Source organism: Furipterus horrens, unplaced genomic scaffold (assembly GCF_987537825.1).
Source record: "Furipterus horrens unplaced genomic scaffold, mFurHor1.1.pri manual_scaffold_4, whole genome shotgun sequence".
Classification (NCBI taxonomy): Eukaryota; Metazoa; Chordata; class Mammalia; order Chiroptera; family Furipteridae; genus Furipterus; species Furipterus horrens.
In genome coordinates this window covers 140298156-140323114 of record NW_028327174.1, presented here as the reverse complement: position 1 = coordinate 140323114, position 24959 = coordinate 140298156, and the positions used below count along the sequence as shown (strand labels likewise).

General features: G+C 34.2%; 1 protein-coding gene across 1 annotated transcript in view; it reads left to right on the top strand.

The window, feature by feature from the left end:
• CCDC171 (coiled-coil domain containing 171) overlaps positions 1–24959 on the top strand; it is a 298734-nt gene that overhangs the window by 98850 nt on the left and 174925 nt on the right. Inside the window, exons 12-16 of the mRNA XM_090274081.1 lie at positions 5710–5816; positions 7567–7632; positions 8876–9076; positions 11597–11764; positions 13282–13470. Of these exons, the coding sequence (XP_090130207.1) occupies positions 5710–5816; positions 7567–7632; positions 8876–9076; positions 11597–11764; positions 13282–13470 (731 nt within the window). The remainder of the gene's footprint in view (positions 1–5709; positions 5817–7566; positions 7633–8875; positions 9077–11596; positions 11765–13281; positions 13471–24959) is intronic.

Genomic DNA, 24959 nt, shown 5'->3' with positions numbered 1-24959 from the left:
TGGGGGACATAATCTGTGTCTTACAATGTGTGGCCATCTGTCTAGTACCATGGATCTTCAAAAGGCCATTCTGCTATTCAGTATGCCAGCTATTTCTGAGGGATGAGAAACATAGGAAGACCATAGGAATTCTATGAAAATTAGCCCATTTCCATGCTCTATTTGCTATACAATGAGTTCCATGATTAGAACCAGTGCTATGTGGAATACATAATGGTGAACAAGGTATTTTATAAAATAATGGATGATGATTTCAGCAGAAATATTATGAACAGGGAAGGAAAACCTATATCCAGAGTAATGTCTACCTTAGTAAGAATAAAGCGATGCTCATTCCATGACGGAAGTGACATAGTATAATGAACTTGCCACAGGTGTCTGGCTGGTCCACCTCCACAATAGTGCCATATCATGGATGTAGTGTTTGTCTTCACTATTGATAGATCTGGCATTCAACCAAGAGGTTGTAATCCTATCAGTCTCGGTGAATGGAAGTCTATGTTGCTGAGCTCATGTATTATTCATTCTTGCTGCCATGACTCCATTTTTGTCCTTTACTGTGCCATTATACTTGCTGTATGGACAATGGTGGCTGGAGAGAGATGCTGGCTGATATCCACAGAATGCTTCCTCTTGGTCTCCTAATGATTAAGATACTGAAGTTGATTTGGGCACTGTGACCATTTGAAGATGTCTGTTCACACACATACTCTTGCCTAGACTACCTTGTTCCCAATTTTCCAATTGTGTTCTTTTTTAGTCCCTGACTGTTCAGCCAAACTGTTAGCTACGACTCATAAATTGGTGTATATTTGTACCTTTGGTCATGTCTTATTTCAGGCAAAATGACATTCAGGTTCATTACTTGGAGTTCTGCCTACTGGGAGGATTTTACTTCACCACTATTCCATGAAGACCTGCCAAACTTGCTTGGCTTGAACTCGAAGAGTGAGAATGATATCTTGGTAGAGAACTAAGTGGAATAATGTGATATCATCTGGAATGGACAGTTGATCAAGGTTTCTACAGACTAGATTATGATAGAGGGCTAGAGTTGATACAGCTCTGTGGTAGGGCAATGAAGGTATATTGATGGTCTGTGGTGGGTTTTACTAAAAGGATAAAAGAAAGCTTTATTCCAGTTGCCAGGAAATGTATTGATTTGCTCCACCAATGAAACTACGTCTTTAACTGTAGCTAATTTGGAGTCACATGTGTTTAGACTTGCAGTAATTTATTGTCATTCTCGAAACTCCATCTATATTTTGCACAAGCCAGATAGGTGAGTTGAATAACCACCTCTTTATCTTTTACGTCCTTAGCAGAGGCACTAATCTCTATAGTTTCTCAAGGAAGGTGGCATTACTTTTGATTTACTATTTTCCACTTGCTTTTTTTCCTGTGTAAGTCTCTCTCTCCATGGGTCAGTTAACCAATATGGACATTGTGCAAGTTTCTGCATTTGCCTTTTCTAAGTACACCTCCAAACTGGGGAGAAAACTATGAGGTGGGTTCAGATATCTCCTAGGCCCATTGCAGATAGACTTTAGCAAAAACTCAGGAAGTCATTTGACCTCTATAAATTCCTATCCTAACTAGTGAACCACGATAGCATGTTAGGTCTCCAGGAATTGGAGTCCATTCAAATCCAGTGTCCAGTTACCCCTGATAAGTGTGGTTAACTTCCCTTTGCCAGTACATGATTACCCTGGGTCACATGTTTCTTTGGGGACCCATCCTCTTTATTCAGGGGCACTAGGTCTGTGAACTAGCTTATGTCTGAGAATTGGTTGAGGGCCAATACTTTCTTTTGTGTTGATTTAAATCCTACTTTTGGTAATCAGACCCAGAGGTTTTTTACTTGTGCAAATCAGGTAACACTTAACGCAGAGCGCCTATTTTAGTCCTAGGAACACCATGATCAGTTAGCCAAAATTGTCATCTCAGTGGGTCAAGTCATTTTGTTTATTGCTGTGACTCCCCTGACCCTTATGGTGACAATAACTATTTTGTCTCTGAAAGTTAAGTGCTATAACTTTGCCTGTGTCACTCAAGATCTCATCATCTTCACTGAATTCAGGGAACCCAGCCTGATGGCATCATTTCCCAGTTATCCATAGTTTTCTAGCTACACAGAGCTTCTCAAGCCATGCACAGCTCATTAAGAATCCTAGGGCTCCCCTCACTGAAGCACTTCTTAAACTTTGGTTAAGGAAGTGTTTTTTGAACTTTCCCAGAGGACTTAAGTATACTCCATGTTAAAAGAGTTATGGACCATTTTTCTTAAAAACACCAGAATTGGCACCAATGTTTGCAAGATGATGAAAGTGTTTGTTTATGATCTTAGTGAATAAGATGAGTTAATAGACAGAATGTAGTCTCAGTTTGAGAAGTATAACTGCCCAAAACATGTTTATATTTAGTGCTTTTAGAATGAAAAAGGAATTATCATAGTCATCAGTGTATTAAATGTTTGGATTTTTTTCAAGTGAAAATAAAACCCATTTGAATGTTGATTTCTGTGTTTTACCATGCAATTAAAAAGTCAATATTAGACAAAATGATTTTTTTCCTATTCTGAGGATGAACATGACTACTCATATTCTGTAATGTACCTTTAAAAAAAAAACCTCAATCCTTTGTCTTATATTCTTTCCACTCTTTTTTTCTTTCTTTTAAAAAAATTTTAAAAATCCTTACCTGAGAACATTTTTTCATTGCTTTTTAGAGAGAGAGGAAAGGTGGGTATGGGGGGAAAGAGAGAGAGAGAGAGAGAGAGTTATGTAACAGAGAAACATCAATTGGTTGCCTCTCATAGTCTTCCTGGGAATCGAACCCAAAACCTAGGCATGTGCCCTGACCTGGAATTGAACCTGCAAACTTTTGGTATATGGAATGACACTCCAACCAACTGAGTGACACCAGCCAGGGCTCTCTTCATTATTTCTTATTAATTCTTATCTTTTTGGGGTCTTTCAGGAGATTGAAGTAGATAAGATAATGCTTGAGAAGGTGGAGGAGCCAGAGTCACCTCATTTATAGTAACTTATTGTTTCTATTATGGAACTATAGGTTACTGAGATAATAACACTGACTTAAAAAATAGTGCTTTTTCTGAGCCATGTAAAAGAAAAAAACACACTTAGTTTTTGAGGTTGTTTAAAGGGAAACATTTAAATGGAGAGCTTGGTATCTTTTCTTATACTCAGCTCCCTCCTGTGGGCTGCTGATTCAAAGAAAAGACTCCAGGGTATACCAGGGTTGAAATAGGCTTAAAAGTGAGGGAGATTGAAACAGGCAGAATGATGTGAAAGTACAGGCTGGTGTCTGTGTACAGAGACACACACACAGGGAGAGGGACAGACAAACTCAGAAGATTTTCAGTTGGTGTGATTGAAATACGACGTGTTTTGAAGCATTCGTTTTTCATTTGGACTTTGACTTTTGAAAGTTATTTATGACCGCTATTAAAATTTTTTTAGACTTCCATAGGCTAGCTTTAATAGTCTGTTGCTTTTTGGGGCCATAGTGCAGTGATTAGAATATTATTAGATTAAATTAAATCAGTTGATAAGGTCCTGGGTCCTGAGTAACCCTTTCTTTTTATTTATAAGCATTTTGTCGTGTTAAGGAACCAGTAAGTCTGTCTTTTTATAATGGATATGGGTGTGACATAAAACATACTTTGTATTCCAACTGAATGTTTGTATAAATATTTTCAGGCAAAGAAACTAAACTTAATTTTATGTAGAATATAAGAATGTGCATGGGTCAGTAAGGAGAGGGCATTTTGTTCCTTACCTCTCAATACTCATGTTATGACGATTTTATTCTGAATTTCTAAGAGGACATTTTCTCCCTTATTGTAAAAGCTAGCAGATTTCCCGAGTGTCCTTGAATGATTTATTCATGGCCTACTTGTGTAGTAGCAAAAGAAAAGAATTATACATTACATGTTTTTATCTTGTGCAAGAGAGCAATTTTGAAAATATATATTTGTTAAGACCTTTAATAAAATTTTTAATGAGTTGTCTTCCCAACTTATAGTCATTACAAATACCGTTCTCTCCATTATAATGGCTCAGAGCAGTGGCTGTGTTTTTCCCTGGCTGGGAGGTGTATTGTTTCCATATTTCTTTTGTTTTTTAAGTTAAATATTCTTCTGCGTAAGAAAATCTGATATGTACCCATATTTAAGATACTATTTAAATTATACTTTAATGAACTAATAAATTTATTAATAAAATTTTGTCTAAGATTAAAACACTAAATGTCATCACTACTCTGAGATAAATAAAGTTGATCTATCATTAACCAAACATTCCCTCCCTTTTTTCCTTTCCTTTATTACTGCCTTCTTTCCTATTTCCCCTAAGTTCCAGCAATTGAATACTTGAAGAATGGATGAATGATTTTATATACTTATTTTTTTTTTTGCTATCTCTCTCTCTCTTTTTAGACTGTAAGTTCTGTGAGCACAGAGATTGCACCAGTCGTGTTCACTTCCATGTGCCTAATGCCTGTGATTCGTATGTAGTAGGAATTCAGTGAATTAGTTGATTGAATGAATCAGTGAATAATAAAACATATACTATGAATGCTTATTTTTTAAATGATCTTTATTGCCCTGACTGGAGTGGCTCAGTTGGTTGAGCATAGTCTTGAAAAGTCAAAGGTCACCAGTTCGCTACCAGGTCAGGACACATGCCTGGGTTGCAGGTTCTGCACCTGGTTGGGACACATACAAGAGGCAACCAATTGATGTTTCTTTCTCACATCGATGTTTTTCTCAGTTTCTTTCTCCCTCCCTTCCCCTCTCTCCAAAAATAAATAAATCTTAAAAAGATTAAAATTATTTTTGTTGAAAATACTTTTTTGTGTGTTGAAATATTTAGATTGTAAAATATAGGGAGAATTATAATAGGAAATAAAAATATTTTTAATAAGAATGTTTTAAAATTTTTGACTTATTTTTTTAACAAAGAATAGTACAATAAGCAATCATGTTAAAGTGATTTTTGAATCTAAACTTTTGATTATTTTGGATTAATATTTTGAACTACATTTACCATGTGACCTTGATTAGTTCAACTAACTTATGGCCCAACAAAATTAAAATCGTTTGCGGTATAGTATGGAAATACTCATATTTTTACAATGAGTATCAGTTTTAAGGGCTTTAATTGGAACATGATGTGGCCCTATTTAGATAATAGCATATTCATTATGTATTTCAAATTGTAACTTGAGAATTTTGAGGATTGAAGAATATTTCCAAGCGTAACAAAAAATTCTGTGCTCTTGGGTTTAGAAATTAATATTTAAGCACAATAGATCTGACTGATCAGAAACACAAGGCCCAAAGTAAGTGTACATAAGTCCCCCAAACAATGTTAGTATAGACTGTTCACTTAATTGTTGGATAACAGGCATGTACAAACAGTTCAGTTACTTAGGAGGTAGGGGTGTAAAACTAGGGTATGAAGTAGCCATAAATTAGAATTTGACATATTATGAACTTAATTTGACCACTTGCTTAGAAGACTATTAATATTTGTGTATACAGCAGTGTAGTTTGGAGAATGATTCAATGTGCTGTTTTATAATGTCTTTTCAGTTCTATCTAATTGTAATTATCTGTTATTGTTTGCTTAGCTTTTGTTTCCTTGTGACTTCAAGGGTATACTTTCATCCTTTATTTTTCTCTAGATATCCACAAGGACAAAACTAAACCTCCCAGCTTCTCTGTTGTCCTTGAGACTTTGAGGCGTACCTTGACAGATTACCAGAACAAGCTGGAAGATGCATCTAATGAGGTAATACTTGCACTGTTTGGCTCCACACATATAGCCTTCGGCCTGCAGCAGTACGTATCCCTTGCTTGTTACAAAGGTCAAAAAAATTGGGAGTATTGAATTGGCAGCTTCACAGATACAAAAAATAATAAATTGTCACTGTTCTTAAGTGTGGCCTAAAGTCGTGTCTCATTTATGTTTTTGTAACTTAGGTCACACTTATATTTAAAGTTGTAAAGGCTGTCTCTCTTGAACAATATTTTAATTTAATACAGAAGCTGAGCAAGTCATTTAAGTTAATAACTTATATTTAAATTTTAATGTGTTTCTCTGAAATTTGGAATAGGTAGTAGAAATTTAGGTGTTATCAATATATTAAGGTTCCTACAAATTGTGAAAATCTGAATAAAAAAGATATTAATTTTCATTCTCTGAAGTGAGTAAAAAGTGTTGATAGAAGTTTTTAAAAACAATTGTCTGTTTGATGTAGCCTGGAAGTTTCTAGTTTGCTGATTGAAAAAGCTCATGCTTTTATTTATCATCTCATTTGTATTATTTAATGTGTGGGTTGATAATTTTCTTGGGTATTAAAATATTTTATAAATTTGTGCTGAAAAAATTGAGGAGTTTGCTTAGTTACATTTTGTGAAATTAGATAATATAAAGTAATTCCATTAAATACAATTAGCAAAACAACAGACAGATTGTTCAAACCAAAAACAAATTACACAGCATGGAATTTAATGTTTTATCCTTTTTATCTGTATCATCCATATAATTCAAAGACTGTGAAACTATTACATTTTACATTTCAGAAGGGGCTTTTTTTACTTTAATAAGGAGGATAAAGAAGGAAAAGGGAGCCTTCTTAATTTCCTCTGTAATTGTTCAAAAGGCATAAAAGAAAGTGACCACTGAAATAACTAAATTTCTATGAAGAATAAATATTGGTAAGTCTTTCCTAGTGAGACAAGACAACCTGTATTGTTAGTAGTTTATGAAACTCTTCTGAGGCCTAGGCCTAGAAGCTGCAGGGTAACTGGGAACATATTACCCACAGTGAATTGTTATTTGGGAGGATGAATGTCACATGATCCTCAGCACAGTTGAAAAGTCGACTCAGCAGGCTTTGGCTTCGTAATGCGCTTTGTTGTGAACCAGTGCCAGAGACAGCAGTGGGGAGACCAAGGGGGTGGCTGCAAAGAAAGCAAAAAGAGCAGTCTGACAGAAAGAAGAATGAACTGTCAAAGAAAATAAATCACAAGCGGAGCAGGACCAACTGATGACCTGCCACAAGCCTTCCCAGTAGGACTGCATGTGACTGACCCTGAAGCTGTCATATGGAGCGAGAGACCAGTGAATACCCACATGATGTATAGAAAGAACAGTCTTCTGCTCTGTCCTTTTTCTTTCCTTATAGATGCCATTGCTTCTGGCATTTAGGTCCAGTAGGATTTTAAGAATAAAGTTATATTTGTTTACAGTTAGAATGAAATCCTTTGTCCAGACACCTAGTAAAAATACAATAATATCACTGACATTTTAATCTTGAATGCTTTATTTTCTTTTTAGCCCCATGAGCCTGTAACAGAAATTACACAGTTAACCAAAAGAAATAATTTTAAGATTCTCAATTATTATTCAAAAATTTATTTTAAGTAACTGCATAAAATACATTTAAAGATTACATTTTGAGTTATCCATCCTTGACAAATATAAAAAGTTACTTAATGTTTTCTTTTATCAGCTAAATAGTGTGAATGATGCTAAGGAAAAGGCATCTAATGAACTTGATTCTACCAAACAGAAGATAGAAGCTCACACTAAAAATATAAAGGTATTATGATTTTAAATATCTTTTTCCTTTTTTTTTAAAGAAACAAATATAATTATTTAGGGAAAGTTTTAAAGTAAAGATATCTGAAAATATAGCTTCCTATTCCATTAAAAAACAATATTTTGTTTATTTATTTTTAGAGAGAGGGGAGGGAGGGAGAGAAACATCAGTGTGTGAGAAAAACATTCATTGGTTTCCTCTTGCACGCCCCTAACTGGGGAAACTGGCCTGCAACCCAGGCATGGGCCCTGGCCGAGAATCCAACCAGCAACCTTTCCGTTCACAGGCCAACATTCAATCCACTGAGTCACACCAGTCAGGGCAGCTTCCTATTTCTTATTAAGTACACTTGGATACAATTTTCATTTTTTATTGTTGGTCAGAGTAACAAGAATATTTTTTTCACTAAAAATAAAACAATTAGAAATTGTTCTGGTTCATGGAAAAATTTATTTCCTAGGCTTAATTATAATACCATAAATTTAAAAAATGATTTAAGATTTAAAGTCCATCCTTAGATACATAGTAAACATTTTTCATAAATACTTCAGTATTTGGAGTTAAATTTCATCATTTTATGGTAGAGCCATTGTTTTTAGTACGTCATGCCGAGTAATGGGCCAAGACTATACCTGGCTCAAGTCCAGGAAAGCAGTTTGTTTTTATTTTTTTGTGCCACTTTTATGTACCACATTTTTGCAGACCTATACTGAAGCAACTCTCAGAGTTGCTCATACTGGTGGATTTTTGTGTGTGTGTTGGTTTATATTGCATTTGTTCTTTACATACTTCATAAAATTTAAGGTTAAGGAATAAATAGTATAGCAGAATTTTATGCCATATTTTTTTTGTATTAGTATGTGGAATTTCATGGAGAAGGAAATGTTTTTATATTAAATATAAGAGATTTATTCTTAAAATGTTATTTAAAATTTTTTTGAGCCACTAAGTTTTTTTTTTTTTTTTTTTTTTTTTAAGTAATAGTTTGAAAGGAAAGAGCTTTTTGGAATAAGTTATCTTATTAGTACTTTTTGTTTAAATGCTAAAATAACAGGTTTTGATTGTATTTAGACAATAGACTCAAATAAAATCCCTTAATTTTTACCATTATAATCAAATGCGTGCCTTTGTGATTCTTTCATGTTAAAGCTTTGGAAGTCTTCATGATGTACTTTATATTTGTATCCTTCACCCCTGTATTCGTTGGCCATCATCCAACCTCTATTTTTGGTATCTCCTACAGGACCTTCAGGATAAACTGGCTGATGCCAGTAAGGAGTTAAGTCATTTACACACTAAGTGTGCAGATAGAGAGGCTCTAATCAGCACTTTAAAAGTGGAACTACAAAATATGCTGCACTGTTGGGAGAGAGAAAAGGCACAAGCAGCGCAATCTGAATGTGACCTGCAGAAGCTTTCCCAGGCTTTCCATAAGGACACCGAGGTATTACCTGAGGCAGGGTGCCTGTCAGGAAAGGCCGTTCACTAATCTCAGTTTTATGAATTTCCATATATCAAGGGTCTGCTTTTACTCTTACTTGGTTTAATTCAAAAAATTGTTCTTAGCTGACTGTTTTGAAATATTCATGCCAGCTGCAAAATCAGTCACTCTGTTACTCTTGTGTCTTCCTGGTTTGGGAGAGAGGTCATGTAGATTAACCCTTCTGCCACTTGTACAACTTGTTTTCTCTGAGTGGAACATCGCATCTCAAGCAACTGTGCTCCTAACAGTTCTTTCAAGGTTGGCCTGATTACCAATGACCAAGTTATTATTATTTATTTCAGTAGGTCAGTAGCTTAGCATGGTGGAAAGAATATATATATTTTTTAAATCAGAAAGAATAGGACTTGGATCCTGGTACTTTTATTTACAAATGTGAATATGGACAAATCACACACTTTAGTCTTTCTGCATCTGAGTTCCCTTATTTGCAAAACAGGAATAATATTTACTTTAATAACAATCTCCTTACTCTTTATATCAAAATTTAGAAAAATACAAATCCCACAAAAATAAAACTTTATTGGATGCCCTGTAGAGTGGCCTACCCATTTTTATTTATTACCGACTTCTTAAAAAGTATGATGACAAAACTTTCATATTCTATCTGAGCTGTGTAAACGGAATGATCTTATATTTTTTTCTACCCGTGGGATGTGGAGCTAGTCTAGCTAGTGTGAAACTGGTTTATCTGAGTCGTCCTGCATATTGAGTTCATTACTCCAACAAATATGAAATGCATGCCAAGAAAGTAAAAAGGAAACATTCTTTCCCCTCTTCTTGCAGTCTGGGATTTAAATTGTGTCCACATGAAGGGACTGGAATTGTTCTACACATCAGATAATGATTAAAGGAAACTAGAAGCCTGACTATATTGTAAAGTCAGCATGTCTACAACAATGTGGTTGGGTTCAACATGTGTGAATTGATTTTGGATCTTGAGATTCTTTTTTCACGCCAAATGGATGATTGTCATGCATGGTTTATCACAGCCCAAGCAAAAAGGACATAATGGCGACACAATGAATTATCTTTGAGGATGAACTCAATGGCAAAACGTGCAGGGGGAAGGTTTTAAGTGCCTGAATATTACATTTGCTTAATTATATTTAATAAAATTTTTAAACATCTTAACCCAGTTGGAAATGCAAAAGACATATTTAATTGTTTAAAAAAGAAAAAGGCATAGATATTTATGAAGACTCTTCTGATACCCTCACTCAAGTTTATGATTTTAATTACATATTTAAATTTTTTGTTTTTTAAATTGGGAAAAAGTAAAGGAGCATATAGGGAGAATTAAGATACACATTTTGATATATATCAGAAAACTTTACCTACAAATTCTAATCATAAACTTTTACATATGCTACATTCAGTTTTTTTACCTAGAAAATTAGAATTTCTATTTCCTTTCATGTTAAAATCTCTTCCTTTACAATTTTTCTTTTTCTGATGATACATTAAAAAATCTTGAGGGTATTTATTTTATCCACATAAAATATTCATTTTGCAGCTTCACAGTTACTTGTCCTGAGTTCCATTCTTTGAGAGTGTATAGATGAAACACCTTATAAAGACAATATTAGGCATTTTAGTAAGTAAACTCTTCTTGTGTGTTCAAGATGGGCTCAGCTTTTTACGAAATTCTACAGCAGAATATTTCTTGGTCATTAAACAGTGGATACTTTACTTAACTGCAATGGCAATGTAATTTTAAAGAACTTTTTTTTTTTTACACCTATTTCTAATTGGACAGTTTTGAAAGTATGTCTTGGGTAGCTATGTCCGTTTTTATGATTGTTACTTTGTAATGTTTAACATTTACAAGTGCCCCTTGTGCCAAACACTATATGAACTTATAAGTGGGGAAAGCAAATGAGCCCATCTTCCATTACCTTTCATATCACTGCTTTGCCTAAGGGGCTGGGGATAGATTTCCTGTGAGTGGTAAGTAAACTGGAATCCCTGGAGGAGGATGAAAGCTGAAGAATTGTGTACCTGTAAAGTACAGATATCCGCATTAACTTTTTCTTTGACAGAGTTGAGTAACTCTGCTTTCTATAATGGTTTTTATGACTTAGCATCTGTTTTGGCAAATGTAAATATGAAATTATAGAATTATCAATACCATACAGACTTCCAATTAGAAGAGCTTAGAACCCTTGCAGCTGAGGAAACTGAGGCCCGAACATGCACTTTCTAAGATCACATCCTCAGTAATAGGAGAGCTGGGTTCTGGACCCTGGTTTTGGCTTTTAGACTTCACATTTTGGTTTTGATTACTAAGTGTAAGCTAGTCCTAGTTTCTATATGATGCTTAGTTTTGAATGTGACAATATTCTGAGACTTGAGAGTTTTAATTCCTTCCCTGGTTTTTGAAATAAATTCTTTACTATGTGTATTAATGTGTTTTACTTCTTACAGTGTTTATATGCTGGGATTAATTTCTTTTCCTCACAGGAGAAGCTAACCTTCCTTCATACCTTGTATCAGCACCTGATAGCAGGCTGTGTGCTCATGAGACAACCAGAAGTCATGCTGGATAAATTCTCTTGGTCTGAGCTCTGTGCAGTCTTGCAGGAGAATGTTGATGCCCTAATCGCAGACCTCAACAGGGCTAATGAGAAGGTAACTGTCCTCAGGCACCAGCTACCTCTATTAAATTCAGTGACATTTGTCCACATCACAGTATCATTAAGAGGGGCTGACATTCATCTTATTTCAAAAAGAATTTGGATGTTAATAATTCAATACCATTAATTATGGCTTGTCTACAACTCAGTTTGATGCCATTGCTGTGGGCATGTAAATGTGACTGAAGTCTGTATGAAGTCTCTAAGCTCCACTTTCTGTGCAGGACATGCTAATACTACTAGCCAGTATTAGCCACAGGGACCTAATTAAAAGAAAATAAATTAATCTTACTGATGAAGCAATTCAAAGAACTTAGCCATTTACATTAATAAACCAACTCTTTATGTTAGCGTAAAATAGAAACAAGACACAGTCATTCAAAAACATGATCTTTAAATTCTTTGCTTAGGATATAATGAGGTGTTACTTTAAAAGCAGTTAAAATTTTAAAATTATGTTTATGACATTTCTTGAAATAAAACAAACTGCATTACCAAACCCATTCAGTGCTTTAGATTGTAAGAAGTATGTGAGTATATTGTAGGAGAAAATGGTAGACTTTTATAGTCACTTTGTCATTCACAAGCTTAGAGATTCAGTCTTTCAGAAAAATTAAAAACCTTCCTTTGGTTCTAGAAAAGCAAAATGGCTTAGCAGACCAACATATGTCACTATTAAAGATACTGATTCTTATCTATTGAACTGGTCAGAGCTATGTTTATGTGGTCTGGTTTCCAAATCTTAGTTACAGTGACATTTCTTCTTAAGGGACATGACAAGAAAAACTGTTTCCCAAAGTTTATTTTTAATGTTGGCCCAATTTTAGGGTGAGAGAGAGCATTTTACCTTTAGGGTGTGTGTGCATGTGTCTGACTGGCAGATACCACGGTGGGCACTGAGAAGTGGACGTGAGGACGTGAGAGAGGAAGCTGTGAGGCAGACACACTTTTCATTATTGTGCATGTGTGTATCATGGATCTGAAAATTACTGATACTTAAAATGGGTTCATGTTTTAACCCTCTGAGATGGTGTTGTTTTAACAGGTTTTCTTTTTTTTTTTTTTAACAGATTTTCATAGTTTCAAAGTAATCATTAATGGTTGGAAAATTCTGCTTTATTATATGAAAAATATTTGTAGATTTATAAATCTCATTTAAATACTTTTTTTTCCATTGAGATAGCTGAACAGCTTGAGCTTTGGATCTAGAAGTAGAGATATTCTTTTTAATTTTTTCTAGTAAAGTTAGTCTTAGAATGAGTAACATTTTTGAAAGAGAAGAATAAAAGGTTTGTCATCAAGCATACAGATGACATCATTTTCTGCCAACCTGTGATAATTTGCCCTACTAATTCCTGTTTCATCATTTCTTTATTTTCATTTTAATTTAAAATGTTCATATGATCTTGAGGAATAAAATGTATTAGAAAATTTTGGATGCTTTTTGGAGGAGGTGATACATGGAAATGGTTTGTCAGTGTAGCTTATTCTCTCTTGCATTTCTCCATTTAGATAAGTCATCTAGAGTATATCTGTAAAAACAAGTCTGATACGATGAGAGAGCTTCAGCAGACCCAGGAAGACACCTTCAACAAAGTTGCAGAGCAGATCAAGGCCCAGGAGGGCTGCTGGCACAAACAAAAGAAGGAGCTGGAGCTGCAGTACTCGGAGCTCCTCCTGGAGGTGCAGAAGAGGGCACAGGTATGCTACCTCCCCAGACAACTTTAACACATGGGTGCTCTATCTTTATTTCAAATACTTCTTGATTACCACCTACAACTTATTAGCCACAGGTGAAATATATAATCATGCAAACACATACTCATAAATGAAACAAATATGTGTTGTGTGTGCATGAGCATTAAGGATTGTCTTTCACTTAAGTTTGGAAGTAGATGGGTTTCTGATTAAAATATCTCAGAATGTATTGATCAAGTAAATGCTAAAATTGTATTTCCTTTATTTTTAAAATAAAAGATTAAGAGGTTTGGTAAAATATTGTCAGTTTAAGAGTAGACTTTAAAAAAAATCTAGTTTAGTTTACTTGTAAGGGCTCCTATGTGAACCATCATTTTAATTCATTTGGGGTTGACATTTGTTGTATCTCCTAACACTGGGTAAGAACTAGAGTTATAGCTGTAGACCTGTAGCAAAATAATTGTGAGATGTACTTTGTCTTCTGTGTTGGATTCCATTGAGACTAGAAGTTAACCTAACCGTTTTTGTTTCCTACACAAATTTTTGTCAACATAATTTATATTACTGTCATTCTTGCCCAGGCAGGAATAACATATGGTAGTGTATATGGTTTTTTCATATTTAATTTAATAGTATGTCCCTTGTTCTCAAGATAGGAGACTTAGGAACCAGAAGATCGTATATTTTTCCCATGCTTGATTCAGCATTTAATCTATTTGGTCTACTCGGGTGGATATTGGCTAGTAGAACTAAAAAAAAAAAAAAAAAAAAAAGAAACCATATAGATGTTTTTGTTTGCCAGTAAACAGTTTTGGATCCCTTAAAATAAGACCATTCTGTTTTTCCAAACCTAAGGGCCTTATGTGAACTTAGGCCTTTGTCTATGAATTTGAATGAATTAATACACTCTCTTCAAGAAGCCATTTGTTCACTGTATGAAGGGTGCCTTGTGATATGCCCTGTATATTCTACTACTGAAATGAAAGACCTAAACTATTTTTTAAGAAGTAACATTGAATGTTTTGATCAATGCAAACATGCATGCAGCCATCACCCCACTTGAGACTTAAAACATTTTCGTTACCCCAGAAAGTTCTCATGCCCACTCCCATTCAATTTTCACTCCCCATAGGCAACTATTGTTCTGATGGGCATCCTCGTAGATTACTTTCACCTGTAAAGGAGTCATTCAGTAGCTAGTATTTGGTGGTTGGCTTATTTCACTCAAAATAATGTTTCTGATACTCATCTATGTTGTTGGGTGTATCAATAGAGCATTCTTTTTTATGGTTGAGTACTACTACATTTTATAATTACACTACAATTTGATAGATTGTGAATTGATGGACATTTGGATTGTTCTCAGTTTTTGGCTGTTGTAAACAAAATTGCTACAAATGTTATTGTGCAAGTATTTTGTTAACATATGTTCTGATTTCTGGTGGTTAAAAATGTAATTTCTAGGTCATAGGGTAGGTGTATATTTACAAATTTCTGTCAAAGTTTTTTCCAAAATGATTGATTCGCTTTACATTCCACTGTCAATATATGAGTTTCCATTGTTTTACATCCTCTGCATTTGATATTGTCAGTCTTTTAAATTTTAGCCATTCTAGTTGTTTTATGATATTTTATTGTGGTTTTAATTCACATTTTCTTGGTGATTAATTATGTTTTGCATTTTCATGTACTTAAATTGCCATTCATATATCTTATTTTATGAAATATCTCTTCAAGTACTTGCCCATTTAAAAATGTGGGCTATTTCTGTTTTTACTATTGAATTTTAGAAGTTCTTTATATATTCTAGATATAAATCCTTTTTCATATATATGTATCACATATATTTTCTTTTAATTGTTCACTCCTCATTTTTTAATGTTTCTTTTTCTGATCATAAGTTATAAAGTATTCATGAAGTCTAACTTAGAAATCTTTTTCTCTTTTGAGTATTTATTTTTATGTGCTAAGTAATCTTTGTATATCCCAGGGTTGTGAAGGTAATTTATTGTTTCTCCTAGAAGTTTTATAGTCTTAGCTTTTATGTTGAGGCCTGTGATCCATCTCAAATTAATTTTTGTGTGTGATGTTAGGCAGTGGCCTAAGCCTCATTTCCCCTCCATTTACTGTTCCCATACCATTTGTTTAAGACTTTACTTTCCTCATTAGACAACCCCCCTCCCTTGTGGGGAAAAAAAAAAAAACCCAATTGACTGTATATGGATACTACAGGTTTGTTGTCCATTTCTACAGTTTTCTCTTTTCCAGAATGTATATAAATGGAATCATACTACATGTAGCCATTTGGGTCTGCCTTTTTTCACTTAGAAAAATATATTTGGGATTCATTAATGTTGTTGTGTTTACCAGTGGTTTGTTCCTTTTTACTGCTGCGTGATACTCCAGTTTATGGATGTGCCATGGTTTATTTACCTAGATACTTGCTGATGGGCCTTTAAGTTGTCTTAAATTTTAATTTAATTAATTAATTAATTTTATTTTTTGAAATAAAAATTTTTATTGTATTTTTTTCCATTATCACTTAATCCCTTTATACCCACCTCCCTCCTGCAATCACCACACTGTTGGCCAAGCCCATTAGTCCTTTTTCCTTCTTGCTCAGTACCTCCACTCCCAATTCCAAGCCCTTTGACTCAGGATGCTTTAAACATCTATAGATTTTTGTGATTATAAGTTTCATTTCTCTTGGATAGATAATTGGGTATCTGCTTTTTGGATTATATGGTAAGTATGTATTTAACTTTATAAGAAACAATTATTAAATTGCTTTCCAAAGCGGCTGTACCAGTTTGCATTCTCACTAGCAATAGAAGAGAGTTCTAGTTGCTCTGCATCTGTGCCAGCATGTGGTCTCATCATTTTCTTTTTTATTTTTAACTAAATAGGTGTGTAGTGGTATGTCATTTGGCTTTAATTTACATTTTCCCTAATGCATCATAATGTTGAACATTTTTTCAGGTGCTTACCTTTTATCCGTATATCTTCTTTGGTGAATTATCTATTCATATATATTGCTCAGTTTTAATTGGGTCGCTCGTTTCCTTATTGCTGTATTTTGAGAGTTGTTTACATATACTGGATACAAGTAATTTGTCAGATATATGATCTGCAAATATTTCTCACATTCTTTTAACAGTGCTTTTGCATAGAAAATATTTTAAATTTTTAGAAAGTCCAACTTATCAGTATTTTTATGTGTGTATCTTTGGTGTTTTATCTAAGAATTCTGCTTAGTATATAGTCACTAGAATTTCCTCCTTTTTGTCTTCTACAATAGATGTTTCATAGTTTTAGCTTTTACATATTGGTCTATGATCTATTTTGAATTAATTTTCATAAATCTGTGAGATATGGGTTGATGTCTTTTTTTTTTTGAGCATGAATGTCCAGTTATTCCAGTACTATTTGTTGAAATGACTATCCTTCTTTATCTGTACCTTTGTCAAAAATCAGTGTACTATATTTGTGCATGTCTATTTCTGGACTTTCTCATTTGTTCCATTTGTTTATTTGTCTGTTCTTTTTTCAATGCTACACTGATTTGATTACTGCAGCTTTTCAGTAAGTCTTGAAATCAGGTCATGTGAGTCTTCCAACTTCAGTTTTTATAAATGTTTTGAACTCACTTCTTTTATTCTAAGTCTTCAGGAGGGCACAGCAGTTCACTTTCTGAGGTCAGGGAGTCAGTCATCACAAATGCTAATATCTTAAAAGAAGCTCTCACTGAAAGCTTTTCTCTGAAGAATGTTTAATACCCTAGGCTTTGATCCATGGCTACGCAAATTAAAAGTATTATTTTCGTTATTCTTAAAAGTGCATTAATATTATATATTGGCATATGGCCTATATAATTTATGAACGTATTTGAATTTTCATAAAATATAATTGAATACACAGCAACAATTAAGTTGAATTTTATATTTGGTAAACAGCTATTGTAATGTATATTACAAAATTATAAATTTGTAGGAAATTTTGTTATGATGAATCATATATTTCTTCTTTTCCCCCAAAAGCTATAATGCAAATAACAATATTTTAATTTTATAGTTCTTAATGTATTTTTAAAAATTACATTGATATGGTCATGAGGGGGGAAATCCACAGTTTTTGCACAGGACTGCATGTTGTAGAGGATGTTCGGTGTCAGATGAGCATAGCCGTTAATACAGACCACCTGCTGGAACACAAATGACTTATGTACAGAGCCCTGTGTTTAGTGTTTGGTATTGTAAAGAAGTGGTTAGTAAGGGACAGCTAGTTAAATAAAAACAATTTTTGGACTTGAATTGCTTTTATCTGAGAAAATGTAGTCAAGTTATTTGCAAGATGTTTGAATGTGTAAGCTTTAAAACAATTAGCGGAATTTCTATCAGATAAATGAAACTTGTAGAACAGAAAGTTTGGTTCTGGCATTACCGTATGTTTGTAGCATTAGGCAAAATATGCTAGCCGCATGGTTGGGTACCTCTTGAATTTAAATACTTTTGGAGCCATCCTGTAAATATATCTCAAGCATCTATGCTTGTTGAAGCATCTGGGCCCAGTGCCACATTGCATTCCACTTACTAGGTTTGCATTTGCAGTCTTAGTATATATGTGCTTATTTCTTTTTATCTGAAAAAGATGAAATTACTGGAACAGGAACTTCCTTCTAGAAATAAAGATTTTTCACTATCAGTTAAGTATAATTAAGCCTTGATGTAATGTTTATTGTAAACATTTTAGGTTTGACATTTTAGTAAAATCAAGTGAGTTTAGAATGGAGAACAAAAACAGGACATTCAGATGCATCATACTATGTTGCATTTTATTCCTCTTATATCATGGTATTAAGTATACTTTTGGCAAGACATCTAGGTAGTCATAAAACTGCTATTAGATGTTGAAACTTTTAATTGAATTCCAAAACTATTCAGGGATCAAGTACAACTTATTTATATAGTTGGAGATGGTAGGAATACGCACCTTCCTGAAATAATTCACAAGGAGTTAGACATAACCCTGTACACACCATGTTTTGGTGGACTCTGAGTTGGTTGGAGTGGGCACCTATAATGAAATGTTAGTAAGTCCTCTGACTACTTTCCAAATAATTGCTTTAGAAATTATTATTTTTGATAATGTTATTTGTTCAATTTTCATAATGTTCGATAGATTCTTTTCAGTGCTTTTGTGTACCTTGCATTGCCTCTTCATAGGGGAGCTGCACAACAACCATTTGAAATAAGTCATTTAAGCATCATTTCTATTTTACAGATGTGGAAACTAAGGTTCAGAGAACTGATACCACTTGTTTGAACAGTGAGGAAGTTCTAGGGCCAAGATTAGAATGGTGATAACGGATGTAAAATGTTTAGCATCTTGGCTGGCATTTAGAAATTGCAAAATGAATGTAATGTGCTCTTTATTACATTATCTTCATCCTTAGCTTTCAGCCCTTCTTTGCATTATATAATACATTTTTAAAAATATATGCTATTTTTCTATATAAAGTAATATCTGAAAATAGATATAGTGACAACTCAGTTTCATATTTCTTGAACTTACACATCTGAGTGATTCCTGAGTAATTAATAATTAAAAATGATAATGTATGAAAAAGCTAACCAGTGCCACAATGTCAGGCATTCATACTTGGTAGTTTCTTTATCTCTCACTTCTCTCAGGCTTCTTTTTTTCTGAGATATTGAATTTTTAGTACACTCTATTGCAAAATACTACTATAGGTAAGAATATCAAACTAGTCTCACCTGGCTCTTCCAAAAAAAAAAAAGAATATGAAACTGACTTTTACATAATGTAGTTAATACTAATAAATACTCTACAAATTGGGACAACTGTAAGAACATAATCAATAAAGCATATTAAAAAAATAAATAAATTCTCTACATATCATATACCAGAATATAGGACACTGTGTTTCATGCTGTGGTACAAAGTAGTATAATACTTAGTTTTCTCCTCAAAAAGTATCAAATTTAGTTGTGGAGTTATTAAATAAATATGAAACATTAAGTGATATGAGGTTTATCATAAGGTTGTATGTACTTAATTGCTAGGATAACGCTATAAACTTAGAAGAGGAGGTGGTTGAAGTTTGGAGGCTTCAGAAGGAGACCGGAGCCAACCTAGCATCTGAAAACCTATAAGAAAGGGCGACACGAGGCAGCTCAGAATTTAGAGGTGATGCTCATTTGCAATAGTCTGAGGGAGTCTCTTTTAGCATCTCTTTTAGCAATCAGCAAATCCAGCATGTTGCCTGTATTGACACATTTATTCTCAGTCTAATGATAATGAGAACTCTGTTCTTTTGAGGGCTTGGCTTTACAAAAGGCATTTTATAATTTGTTTTGCCTTAGAAACAAAAGAATAAACACAGGCACATAACATTTAGGAGTACATATTATTTTTGACATGCTGTATTTACAAAATGAAGATAGTATTTTCAAGTTAATCATTATGGGGTTAGTGTGTGTATATATATATATATGTATATTCTATGATTATAGAATTGGTAGGTCATATGGTAAGTCTATAATGAACTTTTTGAGGAACTGCCAAACTGTTCAAAAGCTGCTGACACCATTTTACATTCCCACCAGCAACGTCTGAGGGTTCCAGTTTCTTTACAAAACATGCTTTGTTTTTAACAGAGAAACATTTACATCATAGCAAAAGCAAATGAATTTACGTTTATTATTTTAAAATATTTTCATTGTATAGAAAGACAAGATATATAACTTATAAAAATAAGACATTTTAAATGTGGTTCTTTCATGTCTATGTGTCACTGAATGTCCAGTTTGCAAGTTGTCTCTTTGCCAACATAAAGAACAGAAACTCAACAAGCAAAAGCGATAAAGAATTTTACTCCCTAGAGAAGGGTCTAATTTCTGGCTCAAAGTCTCAAAGTTCATGGAGTACTGTAAGCCAATAAGGCATCCCTTAAAACTTGTATATTTCAGGAAGTAAGTGTGTGATTCATTATGGAAAGAAGCTCTCCTCTCCCTGCATTTCGGGTACACTTTGAATTTGTCAGAGAGTAAAGGAAAACTAGTGAAATTATATAGTATTTTTAATATGACAGGGAAATATGTGTAAAGGGTATCTATTCTCTATTTTCAGTTTTTTTAAAAAAAAATTGCAAGATGTGACTTTTGGGGGGCTGTTGGAGGGAATTTTGGAATATTATTTTTGAAATTAAATCCACTAAGGAAAATTTCAGTACTAAGAATGCCTTTGTCCCATTTGAAGGCGATGTTCCTTATGTTTGCTTTAAAAATATTGGCCTTTAATCTCTTTGGGTAAAGAACACAGGATTTTTTTTTTTAAAGAAAACTTGCTCTTATAGCTGTTTCTATCCTACCATCAAACAAGCTTTGTTCTTCAAGAAAAATTCACAGTAAATAATGCAGTACCTCTGAAGGTCCCTGTGGACTATCAGAATTAATTTAAAACAGAATTCTGACATTTTGTTAAGTTCCAAATTATATTCAGAAACTGTATCTTTTTAAATTCTATTTTCCTTCTTCTTAATGTTTGTAAAAATTTTTATTCATTGGGCATTTATTCAGTGTCTTTTATGGGCAAAATACTTGCTAAGCACCAAGGAACATTTTATAAAGGATTAATTTGTTCAATATTTATTAAATATATAGGGTATAGAGCACTGTAGTATATAATTCCTGGCCTCTAGGAACTAGCTCTCTATTGTATTTAAGGGAGAGTAGATACACACACATGATATAAGTAAGTAGCAGTAGGAATTACATGCTTGAATGGTTTAAGTTTCCAGTGAGACTAATAGTAAAAGGTGTCATGGAATAGGTAGACCCTGAAATGGGTTCTGAATTCTGTAAGAATTTGAATTACATTGGGGGAGTGGAAAGGAAAATGATCCAGAGGTGCTACAGAATGTGGTTGACTTTTGAAAAGTGGTGTGAAGTTCATGTCTGGAAAATAAAAGAGCAGATTCTTCTCTCCTTTTTAAGCTGAGGATCGTGCGAGAAGGTGAAGCCTTTACAGGAGAAGGCATGTGGTGATGCTGGAACCTGAGTGGGGAACCTTGGTTCAGTAAAGACAAAGTAACAAGATTGGACTGACAGAGTCTGATGTAGCACTGAAATGGGCATGAACAGCTAGTGGGGGGATAGCTGGAACTAGGGTGGTTGCAGGGGAGTTGGGTCAGGATGAATGCTGTGCTTGCTTATGGCTTTGACGTGGGAATGCAGAGGATAGGGTGAAAGAAGGAGGAATTAAGACTGATTGTAATGTTTTTGACTGGAATAATCCAGTGGATGTTGGTGCCATTTACTGATATAAAGAGGGCTATTATGAACACTTTTAGAGGGCGAATCTACAGTACTGGGGTGGATACTTGAGCCTGAGGTGGCTGTGAGTTTTCTAGCTGGAGAGGGCTACTGGAGAGTCAGATCTGTGGTTCTGGGGAGATCCCAGGGATGCAGAATTGAACAAAACTGTCATAGCATTTGTCAATAAGAACTTTAAAAATTTAAAAGTTTAATTTCATTATTTTTTAAATTTTAATTTGTTTATTGTTTTTCTATTACAATTGTCCCATTTTTCCCTCATTGCTCCCCCCATCCTGCCCCTCCCTTCTCCCACAGTCAATCCCTACCCTTATGTCCATGTCGATTGGTCATTTATACTAGTTACTCCTTACCCCCCTCGCCCCCCCCCCCCCATCACTGTTAGTCTGCTCGTTGTTTACATGCCTCTGGTCCAATTTTGCTTGTTTGTTTCTGTTGTTCATCAGTTTTCTGTATTAGGTGATAGCATATCGTATTTTTCTTTTGTTGCCTGGCTTATGTTGCTAAGCATAATTCTCTCTAGTTCCATCCATGTTGTCACAAGTAGTAGGAGTTCCTTCTTTCTTTCTGCTGCATAGTATTCCATTGTGTAAATATACCACAGTTGTTTTGATCCACTCATCTACAGATGGGCACTTAGGTTGTTTCCAGCACTTGGCCATTGTGAATAGTGCTGCTATGAACATAGGGGTGCGTAGGGTTCTTTTGAATTGGGGTTTCAGGATTCTTTGGGTATAATCCTAGCAGTGGAATCGCTGGATCAAAAGGCAGTTCCATTTTTAGTTGTTTGAGGAAATTCCATACTATTTTCCATAGTGGCTGCACCGGTCTGCATTCCCACCAACAGTGCACTAGGGCTCCCATTTCTTCACATCCTCACCAGCACTTGTTGTTTATTTGTTGATGATGGCCATTCTGACTGGTGTGAGGGGGTATCTCATTGTGGTTTTAATTTGCATCTCTCTGATGGCTAGTGATGTTGAGCATTCTTTCATATGCCTATGGACCCTCTGCATATCCTCTTTGGAAAGGTGTCTGTTCAGGTCCTTTGCCCATTTTTAAATTGGATTCACTGTCTTCTTGGTGTTGAATCATATAAGTTCTTTTTATATTTTGGAGATGAATCCCTTATCTGAGGTTTCTTTGGCAAATGTGTTTTCCTATATGGTTGGTTCCCTTTTCATCTTCCTGATGTTTTCTTTTGCTGAGCAGAAACTCTTTAGTTTGATGTAGTCCCATTTGTTTATTCTTTCCTTTATTTCCCTTGCCTTAGGAGATATATCAGTGAAAATATTGCTATGTGGGATATCTGAAATTTTCCTGCCTATGTTTTCCTCTAGGACTTTAATGGTGTCATGGTTTACATTTAAGTGTTTGATCCATTTTGAGTTTATTCTGGTGTGTGATGTAAGTTGGTGGTCTAGTTTCATTATTTTGCATGTACCTGTCCAGTTCTCCCAGCACCATTTGTTGAAGAGGCTATTTTCATTCCATTTGATGCTCCTGTCCCCTTTGTCAAATATTAATTGACCATAGGGACCTGGGTTTATTTCTGGGCACTCTGTTCTGTTCCACTGATCTATATGTCTGTTCTTATGCCAGTACCAGATTGTTTTGATTACAGTGGCTTTGTAATATAGTTTGATATCATGTATTGCAATTCCTCCTACTGTGCTCTTCTTCCTCAAGATTGCTGTGGCTATTTGGGGTTTTTTTTGGGTTCCATATAAATTTTTGAAATATTTGTTCTAGGTCTGTAAAATATGTCATTGGTATTTTAATAGGGATTGCATTGAATCTAAATTGCTTTGGATAGTATGGACATTTTAATGATGTTGAGTCTTCCTACCATGAACATGGTATATGCTTCTATTTATTTATATCTTTCTTAATTTCTTTCTTCAGTGTTCTGTAGTTTTCCATGTATAGGTCTTTTACCTCCTTGGTTAATTTCATTATTTTTAAATCTTTAATTCAAATATCCCACTTTGCTAATCCCAGTTGTCTAATTGATATTGGCCTGTTTGATTTTTTAAAATAACCATTGATACTTGGTATCTTGATTATAACTACTTAAACCAAGAATGATTTAAGACAACAAATAATTATAAAACAATTAAATGGTCTTTAGAGACTGTTTATTTTTATTGGTAAATAGACTTTACATGTATTCTTTATTTTTATTCTTTTAGCAATTGTTAATGGCATCTCTTTCTTACAATAGAAATTATATGAGTTTCATGAAATCATCCATAGTGGTAGTAGTTAATATTAATCAGCACTTTTAAAGATATAGTTACTAAAAATGATAGAAATTTGGGGGCCATAAAATGACATAAAGATCTTCAAAAATTGCTTTATTACATTGCCACTACTTCTACAGGGTAACCTAAAATGAAAACTGGCTGTGTAAGCCAGGAATCTTAGTTTTATTAAAAAAAAATTCTAGCATGTTTCTGTTTTTCTCCATATAGAGAAAAGTGGGGTATTTTTGGTACTTCAGATTTTTATTTATTTCTATCGATTTTTATCCTCACCCAAAGATATTTGTACTGATTTGAGAGAGGGAGGGAGAGAGAGAGAGAGAGAGAGAGAGAGACACAGAGAGAGAGAGAGAGATATTGATTGGTTGCCTCCTGTATGTGCCCTAAATGGTGATCGAACCTGCAACCGTTTTGTTATATGGGAGAATGCTGCTCCAACCAATAGAGCCACCTGGCCAGGTCTCTAGCCATGTTTTAATTAACCCTCTCATCCTCATCCTAAGAATGTCAGTTTCTGGCTGCCTCTTTAAAGTACTTTTAGCTTTAACCTGATGGTTTGTGGAATTGGAAGTACATGGTAGAGGAGTTTGTGATCTATTATCCTGCACTAAATTAATCAGTCTTTTCCACAATGGGCTATCCTTCAACAATCTATTTGATTTTGACCAATCTGAAATCTTTTGACATATTTAAAATATCATGAACAAATATATCTTTTTTACCATTTTTTTATTCAACAAAGTACTTTTTGTTGAAAAAGCTGCTGAAACTTTGAGACTTGTAAATACATAAATAGGCAGCCACCTGGAACCAAATTAGGTTCAGTTTTATTTTTATTATATAGCTATGACTAGTGTGCCTCTTTTACCTTGTA